Here is a 14,305-nt window from a genome sequence, read left to right as displayed (position 1 = left end):
TTAATATTTGGTATATATATATATATATATACATATATATATATATATATATACATATATATATATATATATGTGTTATTATTGTATATATAGTATCTATGTGTTAATATTGGATATATATATATATATATATATATATATATGTGTGTTATTATTGTATATATCTATATATATATATATATAGTATCTCTGTGTTAATATTGGGTATATATATGTATATATATATGTGTTATTATTGTATATATATATATATATATATATATATATAGTATCTCTGTGTTAATATTTGGTATATATATATATATGTGTGTGTTATTATTGTATATATATATATATATATATATAGTATCTCTGTGTTAATATTGGGTATATATATGTATATATATATGTGTTATTATTGTATATATATATATATATATATATATATATATAGTATCTCTGTGTTAATATTTGGTATATATATATATATGTGTGTGTTATTATTGTATATATATATATATATATATATAGTATCTATGTGTTAATATTGGGTATATATATATATATATATATATATATATATATATGTATATATGTGTGTTATTATTGTATATATATATATATATATATATATATATATAGTATCTCTGTGTTAATATTGGGTATATATATGTATATATATATATGTGTTATTATTGTATATATATATATATATATATATATAGATATATATATATAGATATATATATATATATATATATATATATATATAGTATCTATGTGTTGTTTTTGTCAGGTAACATACCCATGTTATTGTTTGCTTCTGTTCTTCTGATTCAGTGAGGTAAATGAGAAGGATAAACAGATCAAGGCTGTAATTAGTTTAATATAATATTTTAATTAAGATTCAAGTATAGAATCATAATAATATACATGTTTGGTAGAATACAAGACTGTTTAACAAAATAGAAAATAAACTTCATAATAAAATCACATGTACATACACTTCCATCCTTCAAATGAATTGTTGTTATTGTCAACATCCACTCAGGACTGTAGAGATACGTTGTCAAGGAAACACAGGGACCCTAATCGGGGTCATATAAATGGATACACCAAAATATACTGTACTTAATCATTTAGCTTTGATTGTTTATATAATTTAATGTACAGCTAAAGTCAATCACCTATAGACTCTCCCTCTTCCCTCACATTGGAAGTAGATTCTACATTTGAACTTCATTTATCTTTGAACAATTTTAATTGTCTCTTACAACATGATGTTGTAAAACGCAGAAACATCAGCTGGTCAGGAGTTCTGTGATGTGGTGTGTGATCCCTGTAGCTCTGTGTGTGATCCCTGTAGCTCTGTGTATGATCCCTGTAGCTCTGTGAGTGATCCCTGTAGCTCTGTGTGTGATCCCTGTAGCTCTGTGTATGATCCCTGTAGCTCTGTGAGTGATCCCTGTAGCTCTGTGTGTGATCCCTGTAGCTCTGTGTGTGATCACTGTAGCTGCTCCAGCAGAGGACAGCAGTCCTCCAGTTTGTCTAGTCCCTCTACTGCCTCTATCAGACCCTCCACCTTCTCTCTGGGAAGGACCGCCCCAGCGTTGCTACGGAACTTCTTCCTCAGGCTCTCATTGGTCAAAGGGTTACGCCAGTGACCATAAAAAGTATCACAGCGTCCGTTCAGGACGTCCCCGCCCACCAGTGTCACCTGCACCTCGCCGTACATGCGGTCAAAGTTAGCGGGGTTGTCATGGGGATGCTCGACGTGGACACGCCCCAGCAGGGAGTAGAGGTCGGGGCGCTGCAGTGCTTCCTGGGAGAATGAGTCCACGGTGACCTCTCCGTCCAGCAGGGCAGAGCAGGCGTTGAACTGGAAGGAGTGTCTGGCCTCATGCTCCGACTCCGGGAACGGACGATCAATGTACTTGGAGCGGGGAACCCTGAGCAGGATGTCCTGGACCTGACCTACGACCCCTGACCCCTGACCACTCCCCCCTGACCCCTGCTCCCCCAGCAGCAGTTTGTGTACGGCGGCAGCAGCGTCGGCCACCCAGTGCATCCCCAGGTGGGCCGGGAACCTCTTAAACCCTATATCCTGGTTCTTTAGGAGGAACTGCAACCCCTCTTCCTCTGGGGAGGCCAAAGGTTGTGGGGCGTAGTCCTCGTAGAAGGCGCTGAACCCTGCGACCCCGGCGGTGTCATCCAGGACCCTGGGTGAGGCCTCCAGACCTCTAGAGGCCAGTAGAGCCGCCTCAAGCCCCAGCCGCGCTGCGTTGCCGATGTGGAGGGGTTTGGACTGGGTGGCGGCGTTAGCCATGGGGGCTCCTGATAGGCTGGCAGCGATGGCCAGGGCGTGGCTACACTGGGAGTGTTCCAGAGAAAGGAGGCGGGCGCAGGCTGCTGCACTACCCAGAGTACCCACAACAGTAGGGGGGTGGAACCTGGAGGGAGAGGGGGGTGGAGGGAGAGAGAGGTCAGTTGTTAAGGAAGAACAACAGTAGGGGGGTGGAACCTGGAGGGAGAGGGGGGAGGAGGGAGAGAGAGGTCAGATGTTAAGGAAGAACAACAGTAGGGGGGTGGAACCTGGAGGGAGAGGGGGGAGGAGGGAGAGAGAGGTCAGATGTTAAGGAAGAACAACAGTAGGGGGGTGGAACCTGGAGGGAGGGGTGGGGGGCAGTTGTTAAGGAAGAACAACAGTCAACAAGGTTCTGCTGTTACCTTCCTCCTGTCTCTGAAGTGTACACTCCAAGGTTCTGATGTTACTTTCCTCCTGTCTCTAAAGTGTACACTCCAAGGTTCTGCTGTTACCTTCCTCCTGTCTCTGAAGTGTACACTCCAAGGTTCTGATGTTACCTTCCTCCTGTCTCTAAAGTGTACACTCCAAGGTTCTGCTGTTACCTTCCTCCTGTCTCTAAAGTGTACACTCCAAGGTTCTGCTGTTACCTTCCTCCTGTCTCTGAAGTGTACACTCCAAGGTTCTGATGTTACCTTCCTCCCGTCTCTAAAGTGTACACTCCAAGGTTCTGATGTTACCTTCCTCCTGTCTCTAAAGTGTACACTCCAAGGTTCTGATGTTACCTTCCTCTGGTCTCTGAAGTGTACACTCCAAGGTTTTGATGTTACCTTCCTCTGGTCTCTGAAGTGTACACTCCAAGGTTCTGATGTTACCGATCTCACCTCTTGGGGATGTTGTGGGTTAGTGTCAGGGTTAGGTTTAGCGGTCAGGGGTCAGGGTCCTTACCTCTTGGGGATGTTGTGAGCCTCGTTGGAGAATCTCATCAGTCGTCCCTGGATCTCTATACCCACATTGAACGCAAGCAGGAAGTCCCGCCCACTAGGCTTGCTGTTACTGGGCAGCATATCACTGACCGCCAGCAGGGCAGGAAGGACTGCCCCTGACGGGTGAGTGGCAGGGTGCCAGGTGTCATCAAAGTCCATGGAGTGGGCCTGGAGAACAGACACACAACAAACACAGTTAGCTTGGAGAACAGACACACAACAAACACAGTTAGCCTGGAGAACAGACACAGTTAGCCTGGAGAACAGACACACAACAAACACAGTTAGCCTGGAGAACAGACACACAACAAACACAGTTAGCCTGGAGAACAAACACAGTTAGCCTGGAGAACAGACACAGTTAGCCTGGAGAACAGACACACAACAAACACAGTTAGCCTGGAGAACAGACACAGTTAGCCTGGAGAACAGACACACAACAAACACAGTTAGCCTGGAGAACAGACACACAAGAAACACAGTTAGCCTGGACAACAGACACAGTGATCCTGGACAACAGACACAGTGATCCTGGACAACAGACACAGTGATCCTGGACAACAGACCCAGAATAAAGACACCTGTTATTAACAGACTCAGTGGTTGATGGTAAATGTGTCATCACTAATCCAAGGAAGACAGCTGGTTAACCACACCAGACAGTAAACAGTCAGAGAGTTATCTGGTGTAATAACTGTCAGAGTGACTGTGTAGTGACTGTAGAGACCCAGGAATATAATAACGGTAGCAGGTCTGTCAGAGTGACTGTGTAGTGACTGTGTAGTGACTGTAGAGGCCCAGGAATATAATAACGGTAGCAGGTCTATCAGAGTGACTGTGTAGTGACTGTAGAGACCCAGGAATATAATAACGATAGTAGGTCTATCAGAGTGACTGTGTAGTGACTGTAGAGACCCAGGAATATAATAACGGTAGCAGGTCTGTCAGAGTGACTGTGTAGTGACTGTAGAGACCCAGGAATATAATAACGGTAGCAGGTCTGTCAGAGTGACTGTGTAGTGACTGTAGAGACCCAGGAATATAATAACTGTAGCAGGTCTGTCAGAGTGACTGTGTAGTGACTGTAGAGACCCAGGAATATAATAACTGTAGCAGGTCTGTCAGAGTGACTGTGTAGTGACTGTAGAGTCATGAATATCTCTTTATGTATCCTACAGAGAGAGGCTCTAAGTTAAGCATGTTATTGGGCACAGAGGGTAGATTGTTTTAACAACAAGGATGTTCACTCAGTATGTACTTCAGCCAGTCCACTCTGCTGGACTCCACCCTATTGACATATCCAGCTTGTTTTGGACATCAAGACTCTAATCTCTGTTCTAGTTCTGTTTTAGTCCTGAGCTCTGCCAAGGGTGGAGCTAAATGATCTTAGCATGACAAGATGACGATCTGCCTGTCAGCTCTCTGATATTTTTACCTCTCTGCCGTCTGTGTCTGTCTGTCTCTAACGCTCAGACAGAGCAGGGAAACCCTGGAGAGGTGAGGTGAGGTGAGGCCAGGGTTCTCATGGCTGGCTGCTGTGTGCATTATCACCATTCTCACCATCTGGCTGAAGTACTGCCATGGCATTAGAGCACTGTACCCTTATGGTTAATGTTCAACCTGACCTATATCCTCATTGTTTCAGATATTATCATTTATATTTTCTGTTAAAATGAAGAAAATTTGCGTAAGTGCATTCGGAAAGTATTCAGGCCCCTTGACCTTTTTCCACATTTTGTTACGTTGCAGCCTTATTCTAAAATGGATTGAATTGTTTTTTCACTCTCATCAATCTACACACAATACCCCATAATGACATCACAATACCCCATAATGACATCACAATACCCCATAATGACATCACAATACCCCATAATGACATCACAATACCCCATAATGACATCCCAACACCCCATAATGACATCCCAATACCCCATAATGACATCCCAATACCCCATAATGACATCCCAATACCCCATAATGACATCCCAATACCCCATATTGACATCACAATATCCCATAATAACATCCCAATACCCCATAATGACATCCCAATACCCCATAATGACATCACAATACCCCATAATGACATCCCAATACCCCATAATGACATCACAATACCCCATAATGACATCACAACATCCCATAATGACATCACAATACCCCATAATGACATCACAATACCCCATAATGACAAAGGTTGGATGGGGAGCATCGCTGCACATCTATTTTCAGGTCTCTCCAGAGATGTTTGATTGGGTTCAAGTCCGGGCTCTTGCTGGTCCACTCAAGGATTTGTCCCAAAGCCACTCCTGCGTTGTCTGTGTGACTGTGTGATTAGGGTCATTGTCCTGTTGGAAGATGAACCATTGCCCCAGTTTGAGGTCTTGAGCACTCTGGAGCAGGTTTTCATCACGGATCTCTGTACTTTGCTCCCTTTATCTTTGCCTCGATCCTGACTAGTCTCCCAGTCTCTGCCGATGAAAAACATCCCCACAGCATGATGCTGCCACCACCATGCTTCACCGTAGGGATGGTGCCAGGTTTCCTCCAGACGTGACATTCAGGCCAAAGCGTTGTAAGCAGGCAACATCATATTTTTGATGTGCACAGATAGTCACTCGGTGGACATTGAATGTTCCCATTAAGTCATACATCATCAGATGGCAATAGGCCAGATGTGTTCCCCCATGTAGCTACAGCTCAAACACAGAACATATGGAAGCTTACCTTGGAAGATGTTTGCTGTTTGGTGAAAACTTGTAAAATGAACATTTTGAATCTCGGGGCTGGTGATCAATAACGGAAGGTCACAGGCAGACAAATAAGATATCCTCGTGATCTGTGGAGTCCCGGCTTTCGGTGTATTACGTATTATGTGTTTATTTCGTTTATGCTTCACAACGCTAACCGGAATGTAGGTAGCAGCCATCTTGAAATAGGGTCATCGGCTCATTCTGTTCTTATAAATTCGTATGCCCATATATGGTAGTAAGTCATACCAGATATTTGACGGCATTGATCAATAGCCAAGATACTCAGCTTTCCGCAGACACCCTGCTTCTGCATAGAGGGGCTACCGTTCTCATACCAGATTGAATTTAATAACAACATTCAAATACGGTCCCCAAATTGGGGACTTCACATTTAAGAGGTTTTAAGTGACAAGTTGATTTTGCACCACTCAAACACAGGAAATAGATGGCTGAAAATGACAGATCCTCAGGTGGTCGGGGCATGCTAGTATATCTACTCAACGTGTGTCTGTTCAGATCTAGTGTAAATATATCAACTCAACATGTGTCTGTGCAGATCTAGTGTAAATATATCTACTCAACATGTGTCTGTTCAGATCTAGTGTAAATATATCAACTCAACATGTGTCTGTTCAGATCTAGTGTAAATATATCTACTCAACATGTGGCTGTGCAGATCTAGTGTAAATATATCAACTCAACATGTGGCTGTTCAGATCTAGTGTAAATATATCTACTCAACATGTGTCTGTGCAGATCTAGTGTAAATATATCTACTCAACATGTGTCTGTTCAGATCTAGTGTAAATATATCAACTCAACATGTGTCTGTTCAGATCTAGTGTAAATATATCAACTCAACATGTGTCTGTTCAGATCTAGTGTAAATATATCAACTCAACATGTGTCTGTTCAGATCTAGTGTAAATATATCTACTCAACATGTGTCTGTTCAGATCTAGTGTAAATATATCAACTCAACATGTGTCTGTTCAGATCTAGTGTAAATATATCAACTCAACATGTGTCTGTTCAGATCTAGTGTAAATATATCAACTCAACATGTGTCTGTTCAGATCTAGTGTAAATATATCAACTCAACATGTGTCCGTTCAGATCTAGTGTAAATATATCAACTCAACATGTGTCTGTTCAGATCTAGTGTAAATATATCTACTCACAGCCACTCCGTTGACGAAGGCAGCCAGGGTTGGGGAGAGTCTGGTTCCTCTGCGTCCGTACACACTGCTGATGTCATCAGGACCGTACATGTGCTGCAGAGACAGTAGGGGGGCGTTAGACAGACAGAAAGACAATCAGACAGGCACAGACAGACAATCAGACAGACAGAGGATAAACAGTAGGGGGCGTTAGAGAGACATACAGACAGACAGACAGACAGACAGACAGACAGACAGACAGACAGACAGACAGACAGACAGACAGACAGACAGACAGACAGACAGACAGACAGACAGACAGACAGACAGAGGATAATCAGTAGGGGGGGCGTTAGAGAGACAGACAGACAATCAGACAGACAGACAGACAGACAGACAGACAGACAGACAGACAGACAGACAGACAGACAGACAGACAGACAGACAGACAGAGGATAGACAGTAGGGGGGCGTTAGAGAGACTGACAGACAATCAGACAGACAGACAGACAGACAGACAGACAGACAGACAGACAGACAGACAGACAGACAGACAGACAGAGGATAGACAGTAGGGGGTGATAGAGAGAATGACAGACAATCAGACAGACAGACAGACAGACAGACAGACATACAATCTGACAGGCATACAGGCAGACAGAGGATAGACAGTAACATTAAACATTGTAACCAATGGACAATAAAGTTGTCTTCTGTTCTCTCACCTGACAGTGTTGCAGGGCCAGCTGGAAGACATGTGTGGTGCTGCCCAGTAGTCCCACTCCGATGGAGTCTAGGACCATCCTCTTACTGCGGTGGAGCACGGTGGGGGTCAGCTGGTGGGGCTGGACACCATGGATGAACCTGCCAAAACTGTCTGTCACACTGTCCTCTGAGGCTGGATGATCTACCACTGGAGGGGTGAAGGAGGAGGAGGAGAGGAGGAGAGGAGGAGGAGAAGATGGGAGGAGAGGAGGAGAGGGGAGGAGGATGAGGAGAAGGAGGAGAGGAGGAGGAGGAGAGGGGAGGAGATGGAAGGAGGAGAGGGGAGGAGGAGGAGAGGGGAGGAGAGGAGGAGGAGAGGAGGAGGAGATGGGAGGAGGAGAGGGGAGGAGGAGGAGTAGGAGGAGAGGAGGAGGAGGAGGAGAGGAGGAGAGGGGAGGAGGAGAAGGAGGAGGAGGGGAGGAGCAGGAGAGGGAAGGAGGAGAGGGGAGGAGGAGGAGGAGAGGAGGAGAGGAGGAGAGGAGGAGGAGGAGGAGGAGAGGGGAGGAGGAGGAGAGGAGGAGAGGAGGAGGAGGAGAGGAGAGGAGGAGGAGGAGGAGGAGGAGAGGAGGAGAGGAGGAGGAGGAGAGGGGAGGAGATGGAAGGAGGAGAGGGGAGGAGGAGGAGAGGGGAGGAGAGGAGGAGGAGAGGAGGAGGAGATGGGAGGAGGAGAGGGGAGGAGGAGGAGGAGGAGGAGGAGAGGAGGAGAGGAGGAGGAGGAGGAGGAGGAGGAGGAGAAGGAGAGGAGGAGAGGAGGAGGAGGAGAGGAGGAGGAGAGGAGGAGGAGGAGGACAGGGGGAGGAGGAGGAGGAGCAGGAGAGGAGGAGGGAGGAGGAGAGGAAGAGGAGAGGAGGAGGAGGAGGAGAGGAGGATATGGAGGAGGAGAAGAAGATTGGGAGGAGGAGGAGAGGAGGAGGAGAGGAGGAGGAGAGGAGGAGAGAAGAGGAGAGGAGGAGGAGGAGGAGGAGAGGAGGAGGAGGAGGAGGACAGGAGGAGAGGAGGATATGGAGGAGGAGAAGAAGATTGGGAGGAGGAGGAGAGGAGGAGGAGAGGAGGAGAGAAGAGGAGAGGAGGAGGAGAGGAGGAGAGGAGGAGGAGAGGAGGAGGAGGAGGAGAGGAGGATATGGAGGAGGAGAAGAAGATTGGGAGGAGGAGGAGAGGAGGAGGAGAGGAGGAGGAGAGGAGGAGAGAAGAGGAGAGGAGGAGGAGGAGGAGGAGAGGGGAGGAGGAGGAGGAGGAGGAGGAGGAGAGGGGGAGGAGGAGGAGGAGGAGGAGGAGGAGGAGGAGGAGGAGGAGGAGGACGAGAGGAGGAGGAGAGGTGGAGAGGATAGGAGATGGGTTGAAGAGGAGAGGGGAGAAGGAGAGAGACGAGGAAAGAAGTCAGGAATGTTTTAAACCTCCCCAGTATGTTCCAAGCTCAGTTTACTGATGTCTGAACTGAGACAAGAGGAGAGGTTGGTATAGAATCAACACAGCCTGTATCTAGGAAGGTCTATATAGCCTAGTTCTATGTTAGTATAGATCAGACCAACAGCCTCTATATATATATATATATATATATATATACTATAAATACTGTCAGAAAAACACTGAGGACAGAAGAAGCTTAATGTGTTAAATTGAGAGAGGAGAGAGAGGAGAGAGAGAGAGGAGAGAGAGAGAGAGGAGAGAGAGAGAGAGAGAGAGAGAGAGAGTGAGTGAGATCAAGCGGAGCTGTTACTGACCATCCAGGGCTGACTGGTGGAGTCGTCTCAGCGTAACAGACGCAGGTCTGAAGCATCTCTGAGAAACACAGACAGAAAACAGCATAATATCAAACCACAGCTTACTGTTGCATATGAGTTACTGAATGACAGGTTCACAGTGTGAATCAAAACATGAAACATTGATGTAGACTCTCTTCCTTGGTTACTAAGGCACAATACTGTGCCAGATACTAAGCCAGAGGGTAACAATACTCTGCCAGATACAGAGCCAGAGGGTAACAATACTCTGATAGATACTGAGCCAGAGGGTAACAATACTATGCCAGATACAGAGCCAGAGGGTTACAATACTGTGCCAGATACAGAGCCAGAGGGTAACAATACTCTGCCAGATACTGAGCCAGAGGGTAACAATACTCTGCCAGATACTGAGCCAGAGGGTAACAATACTGTGCCAGATACTGAGCCAGAGGGTAACAATACTGTGCCAGATACTGAGCCAGAGGGTTACAATACTGTGCCAGATACTGAGCCAGAGGGTAACAATACTCTGCCAGATACTGAGCCAGAGGGTAACAATACTCTGCCAGATACTGAGCCAGAGGGTAACAATACTGTGCCAGATACTGAGCCAGAGGGTAACAATACTGTGCCAGATACTGAGCCAGAGGGTAACAATACTCTGCTAGATACTGAGCCAGAAACATGGCAGCAGAGCAACATATCAGCAGGAAACATTGTACCAGCACAACAGCACAACATGGTAGCAGCACAACAGCAAGACATGGTAGCAGCGCAACATGGTATCAGCAAAACATTGTAACAGCACAACACAGTGGCAACACAACATAGTAGCAGCATAAAATGGTAGCAGCACAACATGGTTAAAGCTCAACATGCCACAGACAGGTTTCTAGGTCTCTAACCTCTAACCTCTATTAATGTACTGACAGGTTTCTAGGTCTCTAACCTCTAACCTCTATTAATGTACTGACAGGTTTCTAGGTCTCTAACCTCTAACCTCTACTAATGTATTGACAGGTTTCTAGGTCTCTAACCTCTAACCTCTACTAATGTATTGACAGGTTTCTAGTTATCTAACCTCTAACCTCTACTATTGTACTGACAGGTTTCTAGGTCTCTAACCTCTAACCTCTACTAATGTACTGACAGGTTCCTAGTTATCTAACCTCTAACCTCTACTAATATACTGACAGGTTTCTAGGTCTCTAACCTCTAACCTCTACTAATGTACTGACAGATTTCTAGGTCTCTAACCTCTAACCTCTACTATTGTACTGACAGGTTTCTAGGTCTCTAACCTCTAACCTCTACTAATGTACTGACAGGTTTCTAGTTATCTAACCTCTAACCTCTACTAATATACTGACAGGTTTCTAGTTATCTAACCTCTAACCTCTACTAATGTACTGACAGATTTCTAGGTCTCTAACCTCTAACCTCTAACCTCTACTAATGTACTGACAGATTTCTAGTTATCTAACCTCTAACCTCTACTAATATACAGACAGGTTTCTAGGTCTCTAACCTCTAACCTCTAACCTCTACTAATATACTGACAGGTGTCTAGTTATCTAACCTCTAACCTCTAACCTCTATTAATGTACTGACAGGTTTCTAGGTCTCTAACCTCTAACCTCTACTAATGTACTGACAGGTTTCTAGTTATCTAACCTCTAACCTCTAACCTCTACTAATATACTGACAGGTTTCTAGGTCTCTAACCTCTAACCTCTACTAATGTACTGACAGGTTTCTAGTTATCTAACCTCTAACCTCTACTAATATACTGACAGGTTTCTAGTTATCTAACCTCTAACCTCTAACCTCTACTAATGTACTGACAGGTTTCTAGGTCTCTAACCTCTACTAATGTACTGACAGGTTTCTAGGTCTCTAACCTCTAACCTCTACTAATGTACTGACAGAGTTCTAGTTATCTAACCTCTAACCTCTACTAATGTACTGACAGGTTTCTAGGTCTCTAACCTCTAACCTCTAACCTCTACTAATGTACTGACAGGTTTCTAGGTCTCTAACCTCTAACCTCTACTAATGTACTGACAGGTTTCTAGTTATCTAACCTCTAACCTCTACTAATGTACTGACAGGTTTCTAGTTATCTAACCTCTAACCTCTACTAATGTACTGACAGGTTTCTAGGTCTCTAACCTCTAACCTCTACTAATGTACTGACAGGTTTCTAGGTCTCTAACCTCTAACCTCTACTAATGTACTGACAGGTTTCTAGGTCTCTAACCTCTAACCTCTACTAATGTACTGACAGGTTTCTAGGTCTCTAACACAATGAGGAAGTTGAACAGAAAGAGACCTATACATTTCAAACTAAATAATTTAATATAAGTCTCATATACTGTAGGTTATGCCTGGTGACCATATTGACTACATGACTGAGTCTTACCTGTACTTTCGAGAGCATGTCTGTCTGTCTGTCTGTCTGTCTGTCTTCACTCTCTCTGTTGTTCAACTCTTCCTCTGCTTGGTCGTTTTTGGATCTCTTCTCTCTGTTTCTCCTCTCTCTTCTTTGTCGGCGAGGGATCGATGGATGGGTGGATGATGTAGCGTAGGTAGGGAGGATGCAGGTTGTCTCTCAGGTGAGCTCTGCCTGTCTTTTATACTGCAGAATGGACAAAAGGTCTAAACTGATAGACAACAGGGAGAGGGGGAGGAACTTCCAAAACACCACCTCTATTCCAATCACAAGCTGAGATTTTTCCTCCTCATCATCATCATCAGAAGGAAGTAATTGACTTCTTAGGTAAGGTATGATGTCACCACTCAAGGGTGGGACCAGGGGAACTCCAGAAACTCCTCCCACCCTGAAGACAGGATATTTCTGGTGATAAACATCAACATTCCTCCAGAGCATCAGATTAACAGCCTTTCTCTCTCTCCGTCCCAGCATCACCTCTTCTCTCTCTCAGCCTGACAATCATCATTATCACCATCTTAACCACCGCCAGGTAAAAACTCTGTCTTACTTGTCACTGAATAATCTGTCCATCTCTTCCCTCTGTAAATACACTGTATAGGCTAGTTTCAGATCAAACAATATATTATATTAAAACATTCATGGCACGATTAGAAATAACATGTATTTGATGTAAATATGAATGTTAAAGAAAGTTAAAAACAGCTTTTAGCACCGTGGAGAAGTTGTCTGACAAGTTAGCAGAGACTCTCAGTGGAGAAATGGTAAAAAGTTGAGAGAGAGAGATGAGGACAGGAGAGCAGAGTGGAGAGTGAGAGAGAGAGAGTGAGAGAGTGGAGAGTAGAGAGTGAGAGCGAGTGTGAGTGAGAGAGAGAGAGAGTGAGTGAGAGAGAGAGTGAGTGAGAGAGAGAGAGAGAGAGAGAGGTCTGATATTAGTAGAAGACCTCTACTAAACTAAAAACAGTCCTCAACTTAATAATATACTTGATGTTTGACAGTCTAACAGATATACAGTATGACAGTCTAACAGATATACAGTATGACAGTCTAACAGATATACAGTATGACAGTCTAACAGATATACAGTATGACAGTCTAACAGATATACAGTATGACAGTCTAACAGATATACAGTATGACAGTCTAACAGATATACAGTATGACAGTCTAACAGATATACAGTATGACAGTCTAACAGATATACAGTATGACAGTCTAACAGATATACAGTATGACAGTCTAGCAGATATACAGTATGACAGTCTAACAGATATACAGTATGACAGTCTAACAGATATACAGTATGACAGTCTAACAGATATACAGTATGACAGTCTAACAGATATACAGTATGACAGTCTAACAGATATACAGTATGACAGTCTAACAGATATACAGTATGACAGTCTAACAGATATACAGTATGACAGTCTAACAGATATACAGTATGACAGTCTAACAGATATACAGTATGACAGTCTAACAGATATACATTATGACAGTCTAACAGATATACAGTATGACAGTCTAACAGATATACAGTATGACAGTCTAACAGATATACAGTATGACAGTCTAACAGATATACAGTATGACAGTCTAACAGATATACAGTATGACAGTCTAACAGATATACAGTATGACAGTCTAACAGATATACAGTATGACAGTCTAACAGATATACAGTATGACAGCCTAACAGATATACAGTATGACAGTCTAACAGATATACAGTATGACAGTTTACAAATATACAGTATGACAGTCTAACAGATATACAGTATGACAGTTTACAGATATACAGTATGACAGCCTAACAGATATACAGTATGACAGTCTAACAGATATACAGTATGACAGTCTAACAGATATACAGTATGACAGTCTAACAGATATACAGTATGACAGTCTAACAGATATACATTATGACAGTCTAACAGATATACAGTATGACAGTCTAACAGATATACAGTATGACAGTCTAACAGATATACAGTATGACAGTCTAACAGATATACATTATGACAGTCTAACAGATATACAGTATGACAGTCTAACAGATATACAGTATGACAGTCTAACAGATATACAGTATGACAGTCTAACAGATATACAGTATGACAGTCTAACAGATATACAGTATGACAGTCTAACAGATATACAGTATGACAGTCTAACAGA

The 14,305-nt window shown here is 43.6% G+C and overlaps 2 protein-coding genes across 3 annotated transcripts in view; one reads left to right on the top strand and one right to left on the bottom strand.

The window, feature by feature from the left end:
- Nucleotides 1-847: 847 nt before the first annotated feature.
- Nucleotides 848-12,319, bottom strand: LOC110515535 (cis-aconitate decarboxylase). 2 transcript variants are annotated; one of them, XM_090219242.1, is made up of 6 exons: nucleotides 12,095-12,319; nucleotides 9,670-9,727; nucleotides 7,909-8,096; nucleotides 7,205-7,297; nucleotides 3,230-3,435; nucleotides 848-2,429 (listed from the first exon to the last, which is right to left on the bottom strand). In XM_090219242.1, the coding sequence occupies exons 1-6, from the start codon at nucleotides 12,110-12,112 to the stop codon at nucleotides 1,484-1,486; spliced, it is 1,509 nt and encodes a 502-aa protein (XP_090075368.1). In that variant the 5' UTR covers nucleotides 12,113-12,319; the 3' UTR covers nucleotides 848-1,483. The 2 variants fall into 2 exon arrangements, with proteins under 2 accessions (XP_090075368.1, XP_090075367.1); XM_090219241.1 differs by lacking the exon at nucleotides 12,095-12,319 and having other exon boundaries at nucleotides 9,670-9,769.
- Nucleotides 12,320-12,547: 228 nt separating this feature from the next.
- The window catches only part of LOC110504478 (uncharacterized), a 16,465-nt gene continuing 14,707 nt past the window's right edge, over nucleotides 12,548-14,305 (top strand). The window contains exon 1 of the mRNA XM_090219240.1: nucleotides 12,548-12,656. The gene's annotated coding sequence lies outside the window, so the exon portion shown is untranslated. The remainder of the gene's footprint in view (nucleotides 12,657-14,305) is intronic.

This window comes from Oncorhynchus mykiss, chromosome 25 (genome assembly GCF_057628025.1).
Source record: "Oncorhynchus mykiss isolate SJ-2025 chromosome 25, ASM5762802v1, whole genome shotgun sequence".
Lineage (NCBI taxonomy): Eukaryota > Metazoa > Chordata > Actinopteri > Salmoniformes > Salmonidae > Oncorhynchus > Oncorhynchus mykiss.
Note: the sequence above shows the minus strand (reverse complement) of the source record. Positions and strands in the feature narration are given on the sequence as shown.

Coding starts and splice junctions, on each gene's coding strand:
- LOC110515535 (XM_090219241.1), bottom strand. CDS start 9,754: ATGCTGTTTTCTGTCTGTGTTTCTCAGAGATGCTTCAGACCTGCGTCT. Junction 7,298..7,908: donor TGGCCCTGCAACACTGTCAG/GTGAGAGAACAG, acceptor CTGTCTCTGCAG/CACATGTACGGTCCTGATGA. Junction 3,436..7,204: donor CCTTCGTCAACGGAGTGGCT/GTGAGTAGATAT, acceptor TCTGTTCTCCAG/GCCCACTCCATGGACTTTGA.